This window comes from Heliangelus exortis, chromosome 2 (assembly GCF_036169615.1).
Source record: "Heliangelus exortis chromosome 2, bHelExo1.hap1, whole genome shotgun sequence".
Classification (NCBI taxonomy): Eukaryota; Metazoa; Chordata; class Aves; order Apodiformes; family Trochilidae; genus Heliangelus; species Heliangelus exortis.
In genome coordinates, this window is record NC_092423.1 from 37,667,775 (window position 1) to 37,692,351 (window position 24,577).

Below are 24,577 nucleotides of genomic sequence, written 5' to 3' on the forward strand. Positions count from 1 at the left end.
TAAAAGGAAAACAATTTAAAAAAAATTTTTAAAATCTCATCTGTCAGAAGATGCACTAACCACCTGGTACTCCCTGACACTGAGCCAGCAGCCAAGGGGAGGTTATCTTAAACAACCAGACAAAAATAGCTGGTGGCTGACAAATCATGGGCAGTGCAACAGGAACACAATCTTCAATTACAGGAGCTTCACATTTGCAGACCAGCAAACAGCAGAGGAACAAAACACACACACACACACACACAAAAAAACCCCAAAAAACCAAACAAAAACAAGAAACAAACCAGCAAGAAGACATTTAAATACTTGCACAACTACAAGTCATGGGTTTATCCAGTTTTATTATTTCTGCATAAACTATCCTAGGAATATTGCAATTTTTAGAACTGAGCATTCAGACTTCACCTGATACAGAAAGTTAGAGCTAAACCTTTCAAGGTCTTACATTGCCAACACTAACACAACTCTGAAGAATTTACTAAGTCCATTTATACAGGAGGTGCACAGGGAGGACAAAATGCAGCTCATATGTGCACAGCTCATTTTAGAGGCACAGAGCCATTAACAGTAAAAACTGACCTTGTCAGGGAAAGATACATATATACATATATACATATAAACTTACAGGTAGCACATGGAAGATCTGATATTATCCACTACAGAAACAGCTCTGTAAGCACTCTGTGCCTGCTAAGGATTCAGTATTTCTCCAGAATTTTCCACAGCTTGAAAGATCTGCCTACTTCCACCACTACACTTCAGCAAGTCTGGATGCATCTATCACTGAGCAAACTTGACATTTCTTGATAACACAGTTGAAATTTGAACGTAATTTAAAGTCAACTCAGACTAAAGGCAGCATTTATTCCAAAGTACCACGAATGAGTTAAAAAACATGTGAAGATATGCAGATCATGTCAGACATCCCCAAAGCCAAACGATCTGGGTGAATTACGTATTCAAGAAATCAAACTGATGACCTGAAAGGCAAGCTGCAACTAAGAGATGCCAGTTCCCGTTGCATTCTAAAAAGCACACAGGCCAGACACCCGAGTTTATTACTCCTGGCTTTCCACTGGAATTATGTAATGCTTTATGCTTATTGATTTCTTGAGCTTCAATGTAAATGTTTATAAAAACTAATGCACCAAATTGTCCTTGGACTTCTTTTGACCTTAGCTGAGATTGTAAGTGTGGGTAGGAGATAATTCTGAAATTTCCACCTTATGGCAACATCTGCCTAAGAGGAAGAATCAGACCTTTCATCACATCCCTACTGCCAACATCACAGGCAAGACCCAAGCCGTAGTTTCAGGTGGCAAAGCTGGAGCAGATCCCTGCTTTTCTGTGCAAGGTCACAGGGGAGTCCCAGACTGGCTGCTCTGATAGTCAGGGGGGATCTCAAAGCAAGGAAAATAATACCTGTAGTTTCAACCACCCTGAGCAAAGTAAGCTGTGCCACGTGTCCATCATACCACCACTTACTGCTTTATCTCCCACTGCCCAAGGACAGGAGAACCAAACAGGACCAAGACAGTGCTGGTACGTTGCAAAACACAAGATCAATATAGATCCTTCCACATTTGCCGGTGGGTGCTGATGCAAGTCCTTGAATGTGATGAGGTTTGCAACTTTGTTAAAACCCAGCCTGCTCTTGCTTGTTCTCATAGCAGCTGTTGGCCAGAAGATAGCACCTTCCTCTACTGAACCTGTGACAACCAAACACCTGCCTTCCAGTTATGAGGAAAGTTGTATTTTCTAGTTAGAGGATGAATCTATTAGACAAAACAAAAGACAGTCATTTTCATCTTAGAAAGAAGACTGCTGAGCTGCCATGACTGTGCTGAAAAAAACCTCTGATTTCTGCACTGAGCTCCCTGCATCTCCTCACCTGCACAAGATGAATGTTTCGTACTGGCCTAGAAGGACCACTGCTGGTCTTAATGCACTAGTATCCAAAGGATGAAGATTTCCCTGGAGAATTAAGTCTATGGAAACCTCCATGTCACAAATGGTCAAAACCCTCATTTCAAGATCCCACAGCATTCCCAATCACAATGATTTGGCACACAGACAAAATCTTACAAACTGGTCCTTAGCAACTGATTGTGTGACTAAGGTCCCTTCATGCTGCCATGTGTTTTATGCTGTCAGTCACCACCAGCTTTCTCTCAGGAAAAGCATTCAGCAAGAATATCTTATGCAGACCAAACTCAAAACTTACCCCCTTTTTTCTCACACAACACACAGAAGTAGTACAGTTAAAAGCTTATCTTGTCATAAGAAATTTGCACCCAAAACTGTTGTCCGCTTTTTCCATACAGCCACCTAAGGATAACCAGTATTTTGATAAGGGCAATCCCAAGGCACCAGAACACCTTTTGCAGCCTTAATTCTGTAGTGAAACAATTTGACAAGATAAAAAAATCCAGTCAATACCCATGAGGGACAGAAGAAAGGCAGATAAGAGTGTGTGACAATTGGTGTCTCTCTGAGATACTATCCTCTCACCTACACAGCAGCTTCTAGAGAAGCCCATGTTGCCATTTGCCTCTGATTATGTGCATATTAACAGCAGGAATCAATACCAGGAGCTGCTAAAGGTAATAAAGGTAACAGATTTAGCACTTTAGCAATAGTGTCACTTTTTAAAACACTTGCTTGAGGGCCACTAGAGGTTCAAGTGAAGCAAGCAACAGTTGGAACCACTTTTAACACAGTGACCCTTTCCCAAATTGTTTTTCTCACACAAATCCCATAAAATCCACCCTCATTTCAATCACAACTGTTAGAGCAGTGCTAGCAGCATTGAAAAAACTTCCTCCTATCACGGGGCAACTGGGGCTGTTTGGAAACAATTTTATGCCAGTGACAAGCCATGGCACGGGGAGCACAATTTTTGAAGGGGGCACAGTTAAAGAATTAAGAGCAAAGAGGGGATTGTGGTGAGTGATGGAGGCAAAAGTTCAATAATCCAGGCTGCTGCTCAGACACACTAATTCAAGTAATTCAAAGCTCCTGGGAGTTTCCCTCTGTTTATACTTCCCAGCCTCAGCAAACTAGCAGCTCCTCTCTCTGACCCCTGAGGTGGATGTCAGGCCAGACCGAGCCAACTCAATGAGTTTATGTGAACACAAACAGAAACCACATGCTGGTATCTCTTTGCCATCATTCTGACACACCTTTCCCTTCTGTCCTACCCTGCCATTCCCTGTGATCACTTATTTGTTTCAGTGCAGAAGGACTGAATGCAGAGGCACCGGTACTGCAGCATACCTGGCAGGGAACACTGCACCACGCAGGCTCTGCAGCAGTGCTCCAACACCTACAGAGGAGAGAGGGGACACGGATTTCTGTTCCTGCAGCCTCATCAAACTTTTCTGCTAGGAGCACATAACTCGGTTCCAGAAAGGTATAACAACAGCAAGACTGCTGCGTGAAGAAAAACAGGGGGAAAGGGAAGAGAGATGAGAAAGAAGGTCAAACCACACAAACTTAATTATGCAAAATCCAAAGAGAATAAATTAACTAGTCCCTAAAGTATTCAGGGTGAAAAGTATAGCTATTCATCTAAACCAACACCTGGTCTCAGAGAACCTACAATCAGTAATACTGGGCAGACCATTGTCCTGAAGGCATCAGAAACCTCAGCCGTCCAAGTCCACCTGCGCAAAAGCCAGACTTCTAATTTTGTACAATCAGAACTTGGATTATACCCAGAGCCCAAAAAGAAGGGAAAAATTGTAAACAAAAGCTTTTTAGAACCAAATGTTTATCTAAGTGTAAAGCTTCCAATTACTTCCTTTATCTCTGGAAACAGAGGACCTGATTTCCAGAACTTGATATCAACCAGAAGTATACCTGTCTCCCACCCTAAAAAGTCAGAATATTTAAATTAAACTCCCCCCAAAAAAGACACACTCTGAGCAGAATGATGTGCATCTGGATTCAAGCTATAAAAACTAATGTTCTTCCTCATTTTCTTCAGCTGTCCCCCCAAGCTTGTCAAGGAATTCTGAATCATTAGGGACAAGAGCAATTTGAAGTTTTAGGTAAAAGATGAAATTTACTGCTTGATGCTGGCTCTTGGCACCTCAGGATAAACTGAAGAGAATTCAGAGAACAACAATAAAATGAAAATGGATGGTTACATATAGGAAGATGGGGGGAGCTAACTATGGTACACGGTATGATGCAGCATCAGTAGTGATGGCATGAATGCGAGTGTGTCGTGCCTTGAGAAAAATGAATTAGGATTAGAGTTACTCAGAACAGCTAAGGAAGTGAATATTTAAATAGTAGAAAAGCTTAGCTTGGCAAAGAAAAGCTATCAAAGCCATTTAAAGGAGCATATAGTGGATACCAGGTAAGCCAGTGGAGGCAGTCAGCATTTTCTAATTATGAAGCTGCCTTTGATCCTCAAGCCAAGAGCTGATCCATGCCATCTCTTCCAGAGTTAACAATGATCCAGCCTAAGGCCAGTGATCCCGGGTAAGGCATGCCTATGCTGAAGAGATCTGAACTGCAGTTCAGTATAAGCAAAACAAAAAAATCAGTTTGAAAGCACCAAGCACCCACACACAGCACTGAATGAAGGTATTCCCCAACTCCATGCTCTCTTTCCCTGTGGGTAAGCAATCACTTACTCATTCTATAAACCTTTACAAAAGCAGTCTCCAAAGACTAATGAAATTTCTTTTATTAATCAGAACATGTGCTTAACAAAGAGTGTGAACTGATGCTTCAGTTCAGCTGGAGAGTCCTGTGGGAAAGCTTCCATCCAGCCAAGAGCAGCCTTTGCCTGCAGTTCACCTTCACTCTCTCCTTTCTCTACCCTAAGCAGCATCCCCGGGTTTGAGATCATTCCTGCTACAACACTGCAGCCAAGATCCAGCCTTGTTGCTGTCAACACCAGAATGCTTTATACTCAGCCAGAGCCACAGGCAGGAGCAGCACAACAGACCATGGAGCTACAGGGAAGGCAAAGGTGATGCTTTTAATGCTACCAGCTCCTTACTACAATAAGCAGTACTGAAATAAGAGTTCTCCCTTTATCCATACTAGAAGCCCATCCCGAGCCTCCACAGCCTTTACCAAGCAATCTGAACTCCAGAGTGATGGCAAAGGCAGAAAACCAGGAATTTTTAAAGATCTAGTAACACACTTTGAGTGTAGGCTCAGCTGAGACCACCTCACACACCTGCATGATTTAAGTAATCCGGATCTGGATTTTGAGGATTAATAATTTGAAGTTTGCAGATGCATCGTACATTTGCTCAAGTGAAAAAGTGCTCTCCCACTTTATATGTCAGCAATAATTCTGCTTGCAAAGTTCAAGGTTTCCTGCTCCTTTAAGCTTTTAATCAATTTAGCAGAGGATAAATAAGAGCTATCTCAGGACACCCCTACTGCAAACACAAGATCCCAAGTGAATTTTCATAGACTAGAGCTGCGTGCATGTGTATCTGAAGTTGGCACATTTCACTTGAACTTAAACAAAAATACCACACTGTGAAATCACCATCTGGTAGCCATTGCATTAGAGGAGACAAAAACTCTAAAATCTCAGTCCTCTAAATTCAGAGATTTCAGAGACACCCAGCACATAGAAACTACGTGAGTGCAGGATCAACTCCAGAGGAAAAACTATCTCCAAGCAGAAACCAAGTAACACTAATTCAATTTATCCTAATCTACATGAAGGAAACTCTTTTTATAAAACAAGATAACTTAGATTAGCTCGTCTTACTGCTCAAACATCTTTCAGCTGTTGGCAATTGTGCTGTGCTTTTTTTGCCCCGTTGACAGACAACCTTGTTTCTTTCCTGCTTCTGAAATGGTCTTGCTGTCAGCTCCCTGCCTAAGAGCTGGAGGCAAATTCATTGATCTAGACTTGACTTCTGATGAAAGAAGATATTATAATAACCAAAATTCCCAGAACAGACTGAGTTACCAACGAACTCCCATCAGCTCCACTCCGCCAGCAAGAAGGGAAAGCAGTTCTCCTTTTCTGCAGTTTTAAGCTTATTCTTTGGTGAATGTCTTATCTCCTCTCTGACTGGGCAAAACAAAGGTGTGTTCCTGATTATGAGAAGGAAAGGGCATAAAATACCTGCTGTTTACATCAGCACTGTGTTACTAACACAGGCATACACCGGCATACAGAGATGACACATATTTTCCCTACTTCTTGCATGCATCATTTACACCAAGCAGAACGAGATTAGTTAACCCCAAGCAAAAAGAAAAGCATGTTGAGGACAGGACACTGGCAGAAATGCTGTTCTGAATGACCTGTTGAACCTTCTTGCTTCCCTTAATCCCTGAAAGAAGGCTTTCCTGTCTCTCACTCCCCAGCTCTTTGCTACTGCTAGAATTAACACCACATTCCAGCATGATTTTTTTTTCCCCAATCATCGACTAGATCTATAATCTAATGGTTTTAGGGCAGGAAGTCTTCATTTTACACCAGAAGAAAGAGCATGTAAGTATTGTTAGCTTGCAGAACAGCAAATTTACTGTTCTCAAGCACATGACAGGCCTTCTACAACCTAAGAAAAGGCACAGAGTGACCTTGACCACCACACTTATTAGCAGAGTCAAGTTTCAGCAGCAAAATCAGAAAGATGCTCCAATCCTCCATCACAGATTTTTTTCTCTGTAAAAAAACTCATCTAGTTTTCAGATGCAGCAAATCTCGTGCACCCAAGGACAAGAGGTTCTTTTTTGCATTAACTTAGACTGAAGTTTGTAAAGGATCATCCTTCTTTATGAAGGGTCATTTGGATGAAAGTGCATATCAATGTGGCTAGCAAAATATTAGATTTTGATGGAACTGGGATATTTCTGGCTCTTAGACTCTGTCTTACCATCAAAAAAGAAGACAAGTCCAGCTGATTCTCCCACAAGCACACTCAGGCACAACTGCTTCAACATCAAATGCCAGTCAGTCATCTACTGGTTCCCACAGACACAGGGCACAAAAGCAAGCACAAGGGTTCTAAATACACCCCAGCATCTAAGCAATGCAAAGAAAAACACAAAAAACTTTGAATCAAAGGAACCCTAGATGGTTTTATTACAGGGGAAAGGATTAGTAACACTGCCCGAGTCCACAGAATCAGTTTGGGCTGGAAGTGACCTCTAAAGGTCATCTAGTCCAACCCCTCTGCAGTGAGCAGGGGCATCTCCAACTAGCAACTAATTCTGCAATCCAAATGGTACAGCCAAGCATGGCTGCTCCTCCTGCCACACCATAACTCAAAAGCATTCACAAATAATTAAAAAAAAACATCTATGCATATCTATTCACTAAGATCTGGCAAATTAATTTGTCAGATTTGTCAACACCCCTCAGAACACCTACTGCCTAAAGGGGAAAAGCAGCAGGAATCTTCCAGCACACCAATAAATCCAGACTCATGCAGCCACTCTCCCTCCTCCCCCTGCCACAGGAACTCATCACTGGCTTGTGCTTCAGATTTTTCTTTGTTCAATTTTGATTTCCTACACTTTCCCAAACAACCCGAGAGCTGCAGCTGTTCCAACCTCTCTTTAAAAAAATTCAAGCAAGACAGCAACCCTTGTATGTACTCTACTGAGCAAAACTTGCACCTGGCAATGTCAAGGTTGTCGTGGTTATTTCTCTCTACCATCAAGTTTCCAAAATGTTTTAAAAAACCACAGAAAGTTCTGCACTGGCCAAGACCCCATCCATGAACCCCGGATTACAAGTTGTGCCTGACCCCAATGCATCCAGTGGTGGACATGGGTCACACCGCACTCTCCCCACTTCCACCACGTTTCCAACCCCACCACCTTCAGCCTCAGCTGAGCAAACCCTGGGCCACACGCGGCTGCTTCCAGTCTGCTGCAAAAGTCAAGCCTCCCACTACAAGAAAACACCCACAAAATTAAAATCTGTGCCTAACGCTACCAGGATAGTCCCTTCCCCCCCCCTCCTCCTCCTTCTTTTTTTTTCCCTTTTTTTTTTCCCCCCCCTTTTTTTTTCTTTTTCCTTTTTAAATTTCTTCCTTTTTTATCTTTTTTTTTTTTTTTTTTTTTTTTTTTTTTTTTTTTTTTTTTTTTTCACATGCATTTTCATCCAGATCCCCCAAGTGTGATTTAATGCTGATATCTTTTCCTCCCAGGTCTGGGATTTCCCCGACTGCCCGAAGCAACTTTGGGAAAAAAAGGAATAAAAGTCGCACGGGGGCGTACAGAACGGGGAAGTTCACTACCAGCGTGACCTAATGCATCGAAAATAACCCCAAATGCCAACCCACAAAGCCCAGGCAGGGCAAGGAATGCCCCAGACGAGCGCTGCCATCCAAGAGTGACTTAAATCATCTCCGCCACCGCGGGATGGTGACAATCCGGCAGCGCCGGTGGAAACCCTGGGTGCACAGCGGGCTCAGGGAGCAGCGCTGATCCAGAACCAGCACATACGGATATATACGCGTGTTTAAATCTATACCGAAGACGACCGAGGCACCCGTCCCGCCCAGGGAGCCGGCCCCGCGCAGAGGCTGAGGTCCGGCACAACTCACCGCTCAAGTAGTTGGTCCACTTGTACAGCACCCCTTCCATGGCGGCCCCCGCCCCCATGCAGTGCAGCTGCAGCCCCCCCCTCCTCGGCGGAGTCACACCGCCCACCGCCACCACAGCCACCGCCCGCCGCGCCCCGCCGCGCCGCCGGCACCCAGGGCCATAGCGGGGCACCGCCCGCCCGGCCCGGCCCGCCCGGCCCGGCCCCCGCAGCCGAGCCTGCCCCCCCGCCGCCACGCTCCTAGCGCAGGACGCGACGCTGCCGCACGCCCGAAAAACGGCCCCGCAGCGCCTACGGTAGCGCAGAGGGTTCTCGGAATCGCGACCCACGTGACCGTGAGGAGGAAAGGAGGGGGCGAGCGCAGAGCGCCCGGAGCAGGTGGCCTTCCGCAGCCAATCGGAACGCGCCTTCCGTGACAGCGCCGCCCAATCGGTGGCAGGCAGGAGCCGGCTCTGTTGTACGAGGGCGCTAACGTTCGTTTCCTAAAGCGCTGAGGCCCGCCCACTCCCGTCACTCAGCGCCCCTCCCACAGCGCTCTGCTTCCGATTGGTCACGCCGAGAGACGGACAGGTACGGTGCCCAATGGGCAGCTGCTTTTTCCGGGCTCGCTATGAAGCGAGCCAATCAGAGGGCGCGACCCCGGCCGCGGTCCCGTCGGGAGGAGGGGAAGGGCTGGCAGCTGTGGGGGTTGGTGCCACGTCTGCTGGGCGGGACGGGACGGGACGGGACGGGACGGGACGGGACGGGACGGGACGGGACGGGACGGGACGCAGGGGCTGTGTACCGGCAGCTGCTGCGGGGAGCTGATAGGGGAGTGGGTGCGGGATGGCGGCCCGGTGGCGATGAGGAGGAGGCCGCAGGGCCCGTGCTGCGGGGCGGCGATGGTGGCGGCGTTGCGGGCAGCCCTGCTGGGCGCGGCGCTGGGGTGCGCGGCCGCGGCGCTGATCCCCGCGGCTGACGTGAAGGTGGAGGTGCTGCAGAAGCCGTTCCTCTGCCACAGGAAGACGAAGTGGGGGGACATGATGCTCGTTCACTACGAGGGCTACTTGGAGAGGGATGGCTCCATGTTCCACTCCACGTAAGTAGCTCGCCCCGGACCTTCGAGTGGACTGGGGGGTGAGCTTGCACAGCGGGAAAAAAAAAAAAAAAAAAAAAAAAAAAGAAAAGAAAAGAAAAGAAAAAGATCTTTCTGTGTATTTTAATGTCGATGATCTCATCTGGCAGTTCATTCCTGAATCTGGAACCCTGGAAGTGGCCCGCAGCCCTCTGCGAAACAGCGCAGTGAGAACTGTTTTGTTGGGGGCAAGGAGTGGCTTCTTATTTCATTTTTATAGTTATCAGACCAAACCCTCAAAACTTGTGTTCAGGGAAGCAAAAGCAATCGATGCATGTTCGTAGCATGTTCTAGGTTTCGTTATTGCATTAAAATAGCTCAAGTAAGGCCGCACGGACTTGTCTGGGGGACCCTTTCTGCTGCCGTCTATTTTCAGAAAGTTTGGTTTGCCTTTATACTCCGACAGATTAATAAGCACTGCCTCACAGTTCTGTTTCAGATGAAGACCAACAGATAAGTTTATCAGCATTCCATTTCGAGGCTATAAAATAAATCTTATTTTACCTTTTTTATTTTTTTGTTTAGTCTGCAGAAAGCAGAGCCGTGTAGCATTCGTTTAAAGATGGGAATGTCAGGCATCCTCTTCTGCTATTTAAAGGCAGGTTTTGGTATATCATCTCAGTGGGTTAAATAAGTATTCTGCTATGCACGAATTTCAGTCTGATTCTAAAGCAAACGTCTAGGGGAGAACTACGCCTTTTTTTTTTAAAAAAAAACTTGCATATAACCTTCCAGTAGTGGCAGCACAGTAACACCTTGTCATGACTGAAGCTGCATATTCTTTATCTGCCCGCAGCCGGACAAATCTACATCCCAAAGCCACTGTAATGCAAGGAGGAGGAAGAGCCAGGAATTCGAAGTAGTCTGCTAAAGAGCCTGTGATGACTTGCTAATGTTGTCTTTCCCTTAAAACAGCAACGAAGTGTTAATAGTGGGAGAGAGCAAATTGCTCCAGTATCTGTGGTCTATGTCTTAAGTCTGCTTTTGTGGAATATATTAAAAAAAACAAAACAAAAGAGAAAAACCCAAACAAACTATTTTGCATGTTTATGCTCCTGCAAACGGTATAAACTAAAATCTCACTAATTTTCTCTTGTAGTTAACCTGCCTCTCTAAAAGGAGTCCTAGTGACATTCTTTAAGTTTTTGCTGCTGACTAACTTCTGTAAGTGCTCTTTTCTTGTTAAGCACCTATCCTGCATGACTGGGAATCAGGCTTTTAAAATTCTGTGTATGTGTCAGTAGAGGAAGGTGGTCCTGATGTAGCACCTGGTTAAACTGGAAAAGGGACTTGTCTGTTTTAAACTTGAATGTTTTGCATGCTTTTTGTTTCTGTTTTTCTAGACCATCTGTTGTGTAGTTGAGTTTTTTTCCTAATGGCTTTTTGGGAAGAGGCAGATTCTTTGAAGCATGTTATAGGGTATATTGCAATCATGACTGAGATGGTTTTTGATTTGCAATTTACCAAAGAGTATGCATGGCCTTGATGCTAGAATTTTGAGTAGAAATGCCTTTGTGGGCTGATCAGTTTCAACGTGGACATAAGTGATTAGGAGAGTGAGGATCAGGATCCAGGTTGTCATAAACAGGATGTAGATGTTGGTTTATTTCTTCACTCTTCTTAAGGAGCCTTACAGTGCAAGGCATAAGTTTTAGGGACTTTGAAGGTCTAGGTCTTTCATTTAAGAAATGTCAAGGTGCCAAATAGCAGCATGTTTGGGTTTTTTAACTAAATAATGTGAGCATCTTCCATCTGCTCCGCCTGCCTTTTATGGAACTTGCTGTGTTTTATTCCATTCTTTTCCAGTCACAAGCATAACAATGGTCAACCTATGTGGTTTACACTTGGCATAAGGGAAGCTATCAAAGGCTGGGACAAAGGTTTGAAGGACATGTGTGTGGGAGAGAAGCGGAAGCTAACTATTCCACCAGCCCTTGCTTATGGAAAAGAAGGGAAAGGTAAAACACCTGAAGTCCTTCCCTTACTTTCATTATTTTTATTCTTTGTATTTTGCTGTCCTTGGTCTCAGAGGTCAGCAAGCTTTCAAGATTTCCAGGCTGATCCGATTAAATATGAAAAGTCACTGGTGAAGGTTTTCACTTTCTCTCAAATTTGTCTTCTGCAGAAATATGTGGTGAATCCAGGAAAAAATAGGAATTGATGGTAGCTGTTGTGCTGTATGCTCTGAGTGTCTTTTCAGTGCACAACACTGCTCTGCCTTGTTTTTTAATTCTTTTTTATTTATTTTTACAGTCAAGTTGGAAGTGGTTGCTTAGGTAACATTTGGCTTTTTGGCTGTTGCATCCGTGTTTGTGGTAATACTTCATGAATGTGCATGTGCAAGCCTTCTTGTTTGCAGGGCTCTTTTAGAAGTCAAAGAAACTCACTGTACTTCTGCCCAAGCAGTTATGAGCTGATACATACCTTGAAACTCACCATTTATTTCTCCATATAGGGACACTTAATTCTTTCCCTCTTTTATCTGTTTTCCGTTTGGGTGGTGGTCCTGTTATCCAAAGGAAGATGCACAGGGATGCAGCCAATTATGCTGGCTTTGACAAAAAAATATATTGGATGATGTACAGACAGATAAAAGCATTGTTTGTACTGTTTCCTCAACCTTTCTAATACTGGTGGTGTTTGAGTGTTTTCCTTTCAAACGTTTAAAAAAATCCTACTTTAATGGAAGGGCCAGATCTTCAATTTGCAGTTAAATAACTGACAGTTTGAAAGATGTAAGAAGGTTACTCTTTCTGCTGTATGGAGTTCTAGTTAACTTTTTTTAGCAATTATTAGAATATTTATTCATGACAACAGTCACCGCTAATTAGCTAAGTAATTCAGGGTAAGTAATTCAAAGTAAGTAAGCTAAGTAATTCAAAGCAGAATGGCTGAATGTCTTTGAACACCTAGTGCTTCCTGCTGCTGTCCTCTCCCACTAATCTGACGCTGTTTGAGGGATGAGGAGTGTTTTCCTGTCTGTATCTTCTGGCAAGTAGGGCTGATCATGGGCTAAGTAGCAATCCATACCCTTTCCTTTTTGGAAAGTATCCTTTTAAAACATCTTTTGGTAGAAGCCTTGCTTTGGGGTTCAAGAGACAGTATTAGAAGTAACTGTGTTTCTAGCAGGAAACTTGCGGTGCTCAGTCAACTACATGCAGGGCACAGCTGCAGATTTTTCCACAGAAAGATATTAAATTCTTCAGAGACTTGCAAGCTTCACTTTTGTGTTTAGTGCAAGGTTAAACAAGTAAACACTGCCAGTTGCTGTAAGAAATTAGTTGCTTTAGGAAAACTTCGAAGTATTCAAACACAATTATGTTTCTATTTCCAAATGATGCCCTTGAAGACAGAATTACTCCATCTTCTTCATGCTTTTCTTTGAATGTGCATCACTTCATTAGCCTCCCACCTGGTGCCTTGCCTGCTGTCTGACTTGAATGAAGAGTCAGATGCCTTTTTCTGTAACACTCAGAAAAATTACCTGTGTTCCAAACTCTAAGCAGGCCACTGAGCCCCCCTGTATTTCCAGAATTTTCTCCACATTTATTCATCCCAGAAATCTACAAGCCCGTTTGTTACTTCAGCTCAGGGTGTACTGAACACCATATGCTCCAAAAGAGTAGGTGTGTATTAGTTTTTCCCTAACTTCTTAAGGCACAGGATTATATTTTTGGGGAGCTGCCATTCAATATCAAAACATATGTGTTTCTGATCAACCTTTTTGTATTTAAGGAGCAAAGTGATGTGCTAAAATGTCTTTGCCAGTAGCTTTAGCCACCAGCATGAAGACAGATCACACTATGGTAAAAGCCAGTGCCTGATATACTGAAATTGTAGCAGGAGGGGAAGGGCACCCCAGGGGATGGAGGTGGTCTGTGGCACTACTAGGAAATCACCAGTTTAATTACCTGCATCAAAAATGGAGTTATGGCAATATGCCTTTTGTGCAGGTTTATATATTTTGTTTCTGCTTTGTGTGTTAGGAAATAGCTCAGTGCTTTTAGTGGCAACCCAGAGGTGGCCACAGATTGGATGCTGACAGCACTGCTGGCCTTCTGTCTTTTTTCTATAAGTGGCAGAATAAATAGCAGGTACAAGTTGTCATTTGCCAGTGGAGAGGAATTTGGAGAAGATCAGAGTTCAGGAAAACTGAACTCAAACTGCTTGCTACCCTGTAGGTTGGTCTTGGCTTGTAGTGGCCACCTGTCTGGCTGTACAGTCTTCCTCGCTGAGTTTTCCACTTTATCTGTCTCTGGTCAGGAAAAAAGGATTCAGGAAAGTTGTCTCTAAACCTGTGATGAGGGTTGCTGAATATGAACTCACATCAACCCATACTAGCCTCTAACAAAACTAGTTGGGTGTAAAGTTGAATATGTGCTGTAAGGCTGCTGAGGGTCCAGGCTACTCTCTGAAATAGTTACACTTATTAATTACTGTCCCACGTACTTACCCTTGTTAGCTCAAAATGAAAATAGAATTACCAGATTGCTCTATTCAAGCATGTGGCTTGAATATGTGTTTGTTTTTAACTTTTCTCCATGTTTACCATTTTGTGCAGGAAAAATTCCACCTGAGAGCACGCTGATTTTCAACATTGATCTTCTAGAAATTAGGAATGGACCAAGGTCTCATGAGTCATTCCAGGAGATGGATCTTAATGATGACTGGAAACTGTCCAAGCAAGAGGTGAGTGGGCTACCTTTCCCATGAGCAGATCTAACAGCATGAGAGAGCAGAAAGCTCGACTGGATCCTGTTAGGGGAAGTATCTAAAGACAAGTTAGATTTTAGCAACTACTGCAGGCAGGATACACACTACTGAAGAGTGCTTGAGGCAATTACTGGGTCGTGCATAGTAGAAGTAACTAGGACTAATGGGTTGTTAGTATAACTACTGAACTGTTACCATTCACAATGGGTGAAAGACACCCAAAAAGTTATTGCTGGCCAGGTGGTCGGGAAGGGTGAGTCTCTGTTCTTCCCTGGAGATGACTTTCGATGTTGTTGCCTTCCAGTTCTCTGATTTTTTTGTTTATGGAGTTTTATGCCTTTTATGTGTTGGTGGTGTTCTTGCTGAATGTTCTTGTACTGCTATTTGTGGCTCATTAAGCTCCTGTCTGTGCTTTGCCTTTCTTGCATGGCTTTAGCTCTCCAACTTTCTTACACCCTAACAATGTAAGACTGAGCCAAGGATGCACATCTGTGATGCACCACACTGAGCCTTGGATTGCAGCAGAACTGCTGGATCAGGGGTTTAAAAGTGGACCTTGTAAGCTGAGACATAGCCATGTGACCAGTGTATGCCCTGCATTTATGGGAGAGTTAGGTAAAGTAAAATATCCTGGAAATAAAACCAGACTGGGGCCTTTTGGAGTTAGAAATTCTTCTGCTGTAGGGCAGTTTTGTTTCATAGCATTCACTGTCTGAAGGACATGTAGTCAGCATTATTCTTCTGTTTGCATCTTATTTTCAGTCTTCTGCTTGTCTGATGTGCAAAAAACATCCATAAGTTAAGATAAATCACTGTGGGGCTGATACAGTTTGCTAGAACGAAAAGACTTCATCTTTTGTATTGACAGTGCCAGTGTGGCCAGTGTCTGTGTATTAGAAATGTAAGCAGTGGCCCTAAGAAATACCAGAATGTGAAGTAAATAAAACAGACCTGAAACAGTGCCCACTTATCTGTCTGTTAACAGTCCACTCCTAAAGTTCTTGTTTTAGAAGTGGTGTCTCTTTAACAGTTGGGTTTGTTGGTATTGATACACTTGTAGAAGGCTCTGCAATTTAGAACACTTGGCGTCTCAGTAGTTAAACCCTAAACTCTGTGAAAATAATCTGATGTTGTTCAAAACATTAGTAACTAAATTAGTGTAAGTAACTGTTCCAACAGCCTGTGTAAAAGCTACCTTGGCTCTTTATCCTTCAAGATTTTGAGAGAAATAAATCTTTATTAATGTAGTTCCCATTAAAGCAGCAAACACCAAGATTGTGGGCAGATTTCTTTATGTATTTGGCACAGCTCTTTACATCTACTGGTCTGTCAAATTACTAGAATGTGAAAAGCTGCTTATGGCTCTGAGTATTTGGTAACTAGTAACTTCTGCCCATCTATTTATACTTTACTGTATAGGTAAAGTACCTATACCTTGCTCCTTTTTCAGTCAGATACCATAAAGTTATGGGAACTGATTTGCCAGTTTTACTATTTCTTAATTAGTAGAGTCTTTCATCTCTGAACAGGGCTGCAGAATTATTCAGACAAGCATTATTCTGGCAGTGGCATAGGAAGGGAGGTATCTGTTGTATAATGCTACTGTCCTGAACATAGTGTCCCTCTCTGCAGTAATCAATTCTTTTTTAAGCCTGAGACCATTAACTCTCACCTTTTGTCTCATAGGTGAAAATTTACTTGAAGAAAGAATTTGAAAAGCATGGGGCAGTGGTAAATGACACCCAGCATGACATTTTGGTTGAAGACATATTTGATAAAGAAGATGAAGACAGTGATGGTTTTATATCTGCAAGGGAATTCACATACAAGCATGACGAGCTGTAGAAAAGGGTGGCATAATCTTTTTGACACAAAGGGCAACGACTTAGACTGTCTGGCTCTCTTTTCTTCTTAATTTTGTGTCTTGGGGTTGACAGCTGCTGTTGGCTAAGAAACATTCTTTTGTACAAAAGAAAACTGTTCCATATGTGCAAATGTTTTAAGCTATTTTAAAGTATGAAAATGTACCTTCTTTTATGCAGCAAAGACTTGCACATCAGTGTTTTTTGAATTTTGTGTTAACTTATTTTTGAGACATGAAAAAAACTTTCCAGTTATCAAACACTGTGAAAATGAAAATCCTGTTCAGTGCCTCTCTGTGATTTGTTTGTGTGTTAAGGTCACTTCCAGTGACTCCTTTGTGTATAACTCCCAGTCTGTGGCTTAATTACTTGACCTTCCTTTTTGTGTGTCACTGCTCTAAAAGCAGTGTGCTGACCTTGCTTTTTTCCTGCATATTTTTAAAAGACGTGCTAGAAGGCATCAGCATCTCTCTGTACAGCTAAGAGACTGATACAAAGCTGAATGAGAAGAATGACTATTCTGTGCTGGTTTTGCTCTTCTGAAGGGAGAGTGTTACTAACTATGCCAGTAATCGTCCACATTTTTCTTTAAATTATGTGAACAAAAGAGGAGTTAGATGCCAGACCTTCACTTTTAATGGCAACAGCATTCTAAGAAATGTCTGGAGTTTGGAAAAGAGCAAATTATGCTTCAGTGCAGAGGTGGTGTTCTTTACACAGATTATTGTTTCGAAACTGAAGAGCTTACATTTGTGCAGAAATAGAAAGAAAGCTTTCTCCTCTCCATTTTTGAGGGAGATCTTAAGCAAAATGTTACAAGTCTGAATGAAGCTTTTCCCATTTGCAAAAGGGGAAGAGCAGACTGACAGGAGGCTCAGTATGGCCTGAAGATGAGTTTGCATTGGAGTACCCATGTTGTTACTGCCCAAGTTGCAGAATTTCTTTCATCATTGTCCTCTTGTGATATTTTCATAAGTAGCACACAAGTGATATGAATTTTAAATAATAAAGTGGCTTTGCTAAGAAAAAACAGAGGCATGAGGTAAATGTTACAGTGCTGTGTCTTTACAGAGGTGGAAAGGATTTCAGGTCTGCTTTGTGTCTGTTTGAACTGGTCTGGGAAGAAACAAAAATCATCCATGTCCTCTTAAATGAGAGGGCAAGTTATCAGGGGAGGAACTGGCCTCTATTCATCACCATAACGTGGGTCTCCAGATACAGTATTTTACTTGAAAAATGTTTCTCAAGGCTATGTAGGAACACAAAGCCAATCCAGTTTTATGAAACCAGGATTGCTGAGTGGTACTGATCCTTTGCTGTTGCCAAGGGAGACTCTGCATCCAAGGTTCACAATGATGTGGGTGAACTGTATGTTTTCCCTGCCACCTAGTGTTGCTAGTAAGCATTAGAAGACTACTTTATTAAACAGAGTTCAGCTGCATATGGACATTTCAGATTACTGTCAATAGCAACTGTTGTTTTGTTTCCTTTTTTTCTTCCAGCACACATTTCATTCTGTAGCCACATATTTTGTTTTCGGTTAAAGTTATGTCTTTTTCCTCCAGATGCCATCTAGTTTTCTTGAACTCATTTTATACTTTTGCTTCCATAATGTTCCATGGTAATGAGTTTCACAGCAGTGTAGGAAAATATTTCACTTTGTTTTTAAGCTTGTTGCCCGTCCTGATTCTTATATTGTGAGGAAATAATGAATAACCTTTACCAATATAGCTCTTCTTGCTGGGCACGATTTTGCATGTTGGTTTTTTATTTTTTTCTTCCTCATTGCTTATGAAAATTAAGCTTGCCTGACTTCTGGACCTGAGCTGCTTGCATGTTATGTGCTGGATGTCTTCATTACCCCTACAGCCATCAGAACACTGGACACCTGGGGGCAACCCATCACATATCATTCATATTGTATTGGGTGTCAAGGTTAAATGCTGGGCTGGCAATTAAATGAATGACAGATGCCTGCTATTAACCCCTTTCCATTCCTAGAAAGGGAAAGGAGAGAGAATCAGAGACTTGTGATTTGGAAACTACACAGCTTTAAAGAAATAATAATGATGAAAAAGAAAGTAATGAAGTATGTACAGCCCCCCCAAAAAAACCCCAAACACTTGGGTCAGGGCAGTCCTGGGAAAGTCCTGAACTGGACTGCTTGACTCAACAGCAAATGGGATTCAGGAACACAGATCCAGTAACACGTGAATCAGGATCAAAGGCATAAGAATGGAGGGAGTCCTCCCAGGATGCCTGTCATGAACAAAGAAACCTTGACCTTCATAGTCTCTCAGCTTTATTCTGAGTATGGGATGGAATATTTAGTTTGGTCAATTTTGGGTCATCTGCTCACTTCACTCCTTCCTGTAGAGGGACCACGGTTGTGACCCCTTTTCCTCCCTTTTGTTTCCAGCACATAAGAAGTTTAACAGAACCAAGCAGTGACCTTGTTTCTGTAGGAATAAGTATAAGCCAGAGCCTTTCTGCATACCATTCTGTAGCCATAACTGTAAGCATCAAGTGTTAGAATATCTAGAAGCAGGCACTGACTGGAAAACATGGTGTTAATTTCAGAAACTGCAGTTACTGAGAAGAGAATTAACTGAAAACAAAATTAATAAAAAAAAATAGGGTTCTGTCCTGGCTTAAACCAGGACATTGGGACAGATACCTTATCAAGTACTTCCCTGTCTTTCTCCCTTTACTGGATGGGGTGCCTATGCAATTAGCATAGCCTAGACTGAGGAGGCCTGATAGGATATGAAGGATATTCCTAGGATGTTGGAACTGGCAGGTACTCAGCCAGCCAAAGGGGAAATTCCCTGCATGTGTGCTGATAGGAAAAGAAGAACAGAGTTCTGCATTGGATCTGTCAGGATTTTAGGTGATAGCAGTGTTTACCATGTTCTCTGTGGAATGAAAGCATGGAATACAACTTGTCCCACATTATTGACCACCTATATAAAAAGCTAAGGGCCAGCTGTTGTTTCCTTGGCATTAAATGAGCCACTGAATGCTGTGAAATGTATGTATGCATTATCTTCTACATGGATTTTTGCAGTATATCATAAAAATAATTTTCAGTGACCACATACTGTAGATAATTTGTAAATGCCAGTACAGATCTAAAGCTGCAGCACCATAATGCTTTATTTGGTGTAGTGTGTAGGTTTATGCCAGATGAGTGGATGTTTTTTGTTCTTAATGCTTTTCTTGGTAGCAGTGTTGAATTTCTGAAATTCACCTTATAATTTTTTTTTTTCAGAAGTGCAGAATCGGCAGCAGATTTGAGAATCCACTTCAGTTTTCTTACCATTTGCTATCATTAAAGTCCTCCTGTGAAAATGAAGGCATTTCTTAGGTAGAAATAGCACTGTGTGTTTTAACTGCAGTTGCATCTGCTGGTTAATCCCCAGGACGAGCTGCTGCAGTGCCAGCAGGAGCCTGCTTGCTACCTGCAGGAGGGCAGATGCAGGCAGCTGCCTGTCCTCTGAAGGCAGAAGCAATAGTGGAACTTCAGTGGCACTCAGCAACATTTCATCTGCCTTACATGTGAAGTGTAAGGTGTATTTGCCTCTGAAGAAACCCTTGCTGCTTGTCTATAAAATGCGGTGCCTGAAAAATTGGGGAGGGCTCAAAACGGTGTTGTGAGCACGTGGAGAGCATGTTGTGAGCAGATTGTTCCTTCTGCAGCTAATAGTCACATTTCTTGTTTTGTGGTTGTATAGGGAAGTATGTACTGGTGGTTGTTAGAATGGCAGCCTGTTATTCAGATCCACTGCCCAGCAATTACAGTGGGAGTTGTTGCCTTTGGTAGGTACAGAAGCAGCCTTCAGAGCTCATTTTGTTTGAAAATTCTTCATATGTAATGCAGTGACACAAGAAAGCTTTTGGCAAAGCTTCAGGAATGGTGCTTAGAGTCTGAAATGTTTTTTTAAAGCTTTCTTTGAGATCAACTGGCAAGGCAAAGAGTGTAGAAAATGAAGGAATCACTTTATTGGGTCCTGTATCTTTGCATTTCAGTATCTTATGTACTTATGCTGCCAGCTACATACCCTGTATAGAGGCGTTGTGGTGAGTAGTGTGTGTGACAGAGTCATAAAATTGCAGTGTGAAGTTCAATACTGAACACACTGCTACCCTAGCTTCTCCTTCATGACATTAAGCATTAAAATGATCCATGGCATGTTTCCCGAGTGCTTCAGTGCAAAAATAGGTGGTACAGGCCAGCCTATAAATTACAATTGTCTTTGCCATATGTGTTCCCCACACCCCATCATTTCAGCTGTTAGACATGAAGTGCTCTGCTCTTGACCCAGAAATCCCAGCTTCAGATGGCAGGGGAATATCAGCAGGATGAGGAGAGCTCGCTGCTTTGGGACATTCCGGGAAAAGGAGAGAGCAAAGCTAGGGGAAAAAGTGGTGAGAGAGAGCAGAAGTACACAGATGTGAGAAATTTAAAAGATTTTGTTTCAAAGATCCTTTGGCATCTGCTTACTTGGCAGAAAGAACACTGGCAGCCACTGATGTAGGCACTGCAAATGATAAGGCTGGTTCCCGATCTGACTTTGACTGGAAATCACTGCTTCAGCCAGTCCCTATATGGAATTTTACAACAAAGTTGAAATTCACACTTCCAAAGAACCATTAAAAATTATTCAGCATAGGTATGTTGAATTTGATTGCTTCTTAAAATACATCAGCCTCATTATATAGCTCATTATAGAGCTTTTGGGAAAAAAAACAACAAAAACGCACACAAAAAAAACCAAAACCAAAAAACCAAAAACCAAAACAAAAAAACCCCACCAAAACCACCACCACCAAAAAAAAAACTATCAGCCAAATAAAAACAGAAAATAACAACAAGCACAAAAAACCCAAAACCCACCACCCCAAACCTCTTTATACATCTTTAACACTGAGTTGGTTTTAGTACCAGGAATAAACAAAACCTGCTTATATTTGTATAATCCTGGATAATTTTAGCCTCTCTTGAAAGTTAATCATAATGCTTGCATTCTGTGCCCTAGTTTTCTCCTGGTACATAGGAAAAACAACTCTGACAAAATAAGGATCTTTCTTTAGCTATCCTGCTTCTGGTTTCATGCTTTTGCTTGATTATGTTAACTATTTCAGGCAAGAACTCTCATTGAAGAGCTCAGGAGGAAGCTATGTGACTGTTACAGGGAAAAGGATCTTCATTATCAGCTCTCCCAGCCTGGAGGGGATTCAGATGGAGCCTGCATCACATTTCTTCCTTCTAGGAGGTTCTGTTCCAAAAGCAGGCGAATTTAGTGAGGGCTTGCACCTAGTTATCAGCTGTGTGGTATTTCTGTTCTCTTTAGTGATTTAAGAAAAGATGGAGCACGGGTTAGCTGAAAAACTTGCCATCCACATCAGAGATAGTTTGAATCACATCAGGTAAGTAATTGTGTGCAGGGCCATGTTCCTGATGGAGGACTGGAGGTTGTCCACAGAGATAGGTTTGGGTTTGGGTTTTTTTCCTTTTTTCCTATTTTAATTTTTCCCCCCTTTGAATTGTGCTACATCTCTATTAGGTAAATAAAGAACAAAGGCACTTTCAAAATACTAAAATCTGCCTGCGGAAATCTAGTGGAGCCAACTCTTCTAAGCTCCCCCTGTTCCCAGTTGTGTTTTCCTCTAAAAAATCTGAGGCCTATGCTACCATTAAGAACTGCCCTTCGTATTAGATACAATGTTTGTAATTTCTAGTTTGTTTCATGACCTTCCTGAGGAGATTAAATGGTGCAGGATAATTGATTCCTCAACTGGGATTCAGACTGAAGGCATTAAACCAATCCTGTCCTCTTACACTTTATTGCTATTGAGATTTATTTAAAGCAGCGGATGTTTTATGCCCCTTTCTTTGAATAATGAACCAGGTAACACCTACTTCTTTTGCATGCTTGGCGTGCTTTTCCCTTGGGAGTAAACAGCACAGCTTAGCTCTGGTCGCTAATCCGCTGGGATATGTCTTTAGAGCAGGTTTTCGTTCCATAAATAAAAAGCAAAACGTTCTTAGTCACCCTGTGTCTATCTGTGGGTATTGAGTCTTTACATCTATAACTAATGGACTAATTGTATCTTGGAGAAAATTACATCCTGCTGGATTTTACTCTTGGCAACACTGACCACAGTACTTAGGGAGGTAAAACGGGTGATGCTGCTTCCTTTTACCAGTGGGTAATAATTTGCATCCAGTATTTCAGCCTTCATATGCCATCATGTCCTCATTGCTATTGTCACTCTGAAATAAATCATTGCTCTGCCTCTGCAAAACTCAGCCTGAAGTGAAGCTCCCAGAAACGTGGGGCTCATCTTGCAGCTCTCACGTAAGCACAAACTGCACCATATGGAGCAGAAATGCCCAACGCTCCTATTCATGTGGTACCAGATTCTGCTGCAGCTAAATTGGGCCAAATCCAGCTCACCATGGCACTCTTTCACAGCCACGACCAGGCATTCACACAGTGGAGGGGCTGCGTGGGGGCAGGGATGCTGAGATGGGCTCTGGGATACCAGTTGAAAAGCTCTGCAAGACCTCTGCTAGCTTTGAACCTTCCCTTCTTGCTTCTTGAGCAGGCAGCTGGAGGAGGACAGCACAGGGGCATGTGGCAAGCAGCAGACAGGCTGGCACTGCCATACCATGGCTCAGGGGTGAAGCTGAGGGTAGTCTGGGGGAAAATATCAGGGACTCTTGCACTAGGAAGAAAGAGGAGAGAAAATAGAAGGGGAGGGGGACAGCTCTCCATACCATCGGGGTTTTTTTGGCTGATACCCACAGCCAATATAAGGAAGTTTGAAAAGTCCTGGGTAACTCACTATTGACATTTCTTTGTGAAAATGTGTACATAAGGAATAACATGTGACCAGCATGAAAAGTATGATACAGTTTGAGCTTTGTTATTTTTTCCTATCTCCTATTTTTCAGTTGCACGCTACAGATAAGGCCATTTATGCAAATGTGAACTCTTTCAGGAGAAAGAGATACTCAGCTGTGGATTTATTTTTTTTTAAATACTTTTCCCATCCTCTTGGAAATGCTGGAGCTGAAAGGAAAGAGCCTATTTCTTTTATTTTCTTTTTATTTTAAAGTATTTGTCTTAATCAGAGATCCTCTCCCATCTGCAGCTATCCATCACTTTCATGTATGAGGAAAATGTCTTAATCATAAAGGCTTTTTTGGTAGTCTGGACTCCTTAAAGTACCATTAAAGCAAACAAACAAACAAAAAACCAACACCCCCCCCCAAAAAAAACCCCAACAAAACAAACCCCAAACCCCCAAACTTCTCAAGTTTTAAGTCTCCTGAAAAGCAGAATAATGGAAAATGCTGCAAGGAAAACATACATAGCCTGTGAGCATGCCACTGCTCACAGTCCCCAGTGTATGATGTGTATGGGAGGAGAAAAAAGGTTGCTGACACATGCATAACTTTTAAAGTGTATGCAGCAAACCTGTTGCTGTGGTAACTACTTGGTTACCTCCCCTGATGGAGTGATATTTGCACTGCACCAGATGGCTGAAAAATCACGTAGTGGCATTTTCTGTCCCTTGTATTACCATCCCATCTCTTCTTTAAGTGTTGTGATTTAATTTGCAGCAATTTACACCTAGATTATTCAGACATGACACACTAAAATACAACTTAAAGCTGCTTCAGAATTGCAGTCACTTTGATGAACTCCTGTATCACCTGCATCACACCAGGACTGTTTTTGTCTTACGGATCAATGTTCAAGAAGTTGCAATTTTGAGAATAGTGCTAAGCTGAGAAAAACCCTATCCTTGAATTTTAATGTCACTTCAGTGAGGTTAACCACACAGTACATAGTTCCTATAGCACACTTCTTGCAGAGTGGCTTGAGATGCCTTTTCCAGTTCATTGGTCTGCTACAAGCAGTTCTGTACAGGCAGCATCACAACAATGGAAGCATACAATGAAGGTTAAGCAGGATCATTGCATAAGGAAGTCATGCTATTGTATCTGTATTTTCTGCTTCTTTGTTGTCATTACTAGCTTATATTCTCAGGGTGACAGATTTCCTTCTTCCACTTTCCTTGACTATTTATTATTATGAATCTTAAGCTATTGTCAGGTATGTTCGTCGCATTGTTACAGGTGCTGTTCTAACACACTAAAAAAACTCCAGGCTCACAGACTTTATAAGCCTGTGATACCTTTTAAAGCAATAAAATTAAGTACATTGTCACAGGTTGTTAAAACTTAAACCAAGGAAAATTATGACATTTATGAAAACAAAGCAAAAGATGGATACTTTTTTGATGAATCATTATTCTGTGTCAAGG

General features: G+C 42.5%; 2 protein-coding genes across 3 annotated transcripts in view; one reads left to right on the forward strand and one right to left on the reverse strand.

Moving 5' to 3' along the window:
• Positions 1-24,577, reverse strand: part of PLEKHA8 (pleckstrin homology domain containing A8) — a 171,851-nt gene that overhangs the window by 22,551 nt on the left and 124,723 nt on the right. The window contains exon 1 of one of the 2 annotated variants that reach the window (XM_071735591.1): positions 8,550-8,671. The exons of the other annotated variant lie outside the window; for it this stretch is intronic. Within the exon in view, the coding sequence (XP_071591692.1) occupies positions 8,550-8,607 (58 nt within the window). The 5' untranslated portion in view covers positions 8,608-8,671. Of the gene's footprint in view, positions 1-8,549; positions 8,672-24,577 lie in introns of those variants that run through there. 2 annotated transcript variants of the gene reach the window in all.
• On the forward strand, positions 9,293-17,267 carry FKBP14 (FKBP prolyl isomerase 14). The gene is made up of 4 exons (XM_071735588.1): positions 9,293-9,626; positions 11,469-11,620; positions 14,224-14,351; positions 16,062-17,267. The coding sequence occupies exons 1-4, from the start codon at positions 9,391-9,393 to the stop codon at positions 16,218-16,220; spliced, it is 675 nt and encodes a 224-aa protein (XP_071591689.1). The 5' UTR covers positions 9,293-9,390; the 3' UTR covers positions 16,221-17,267.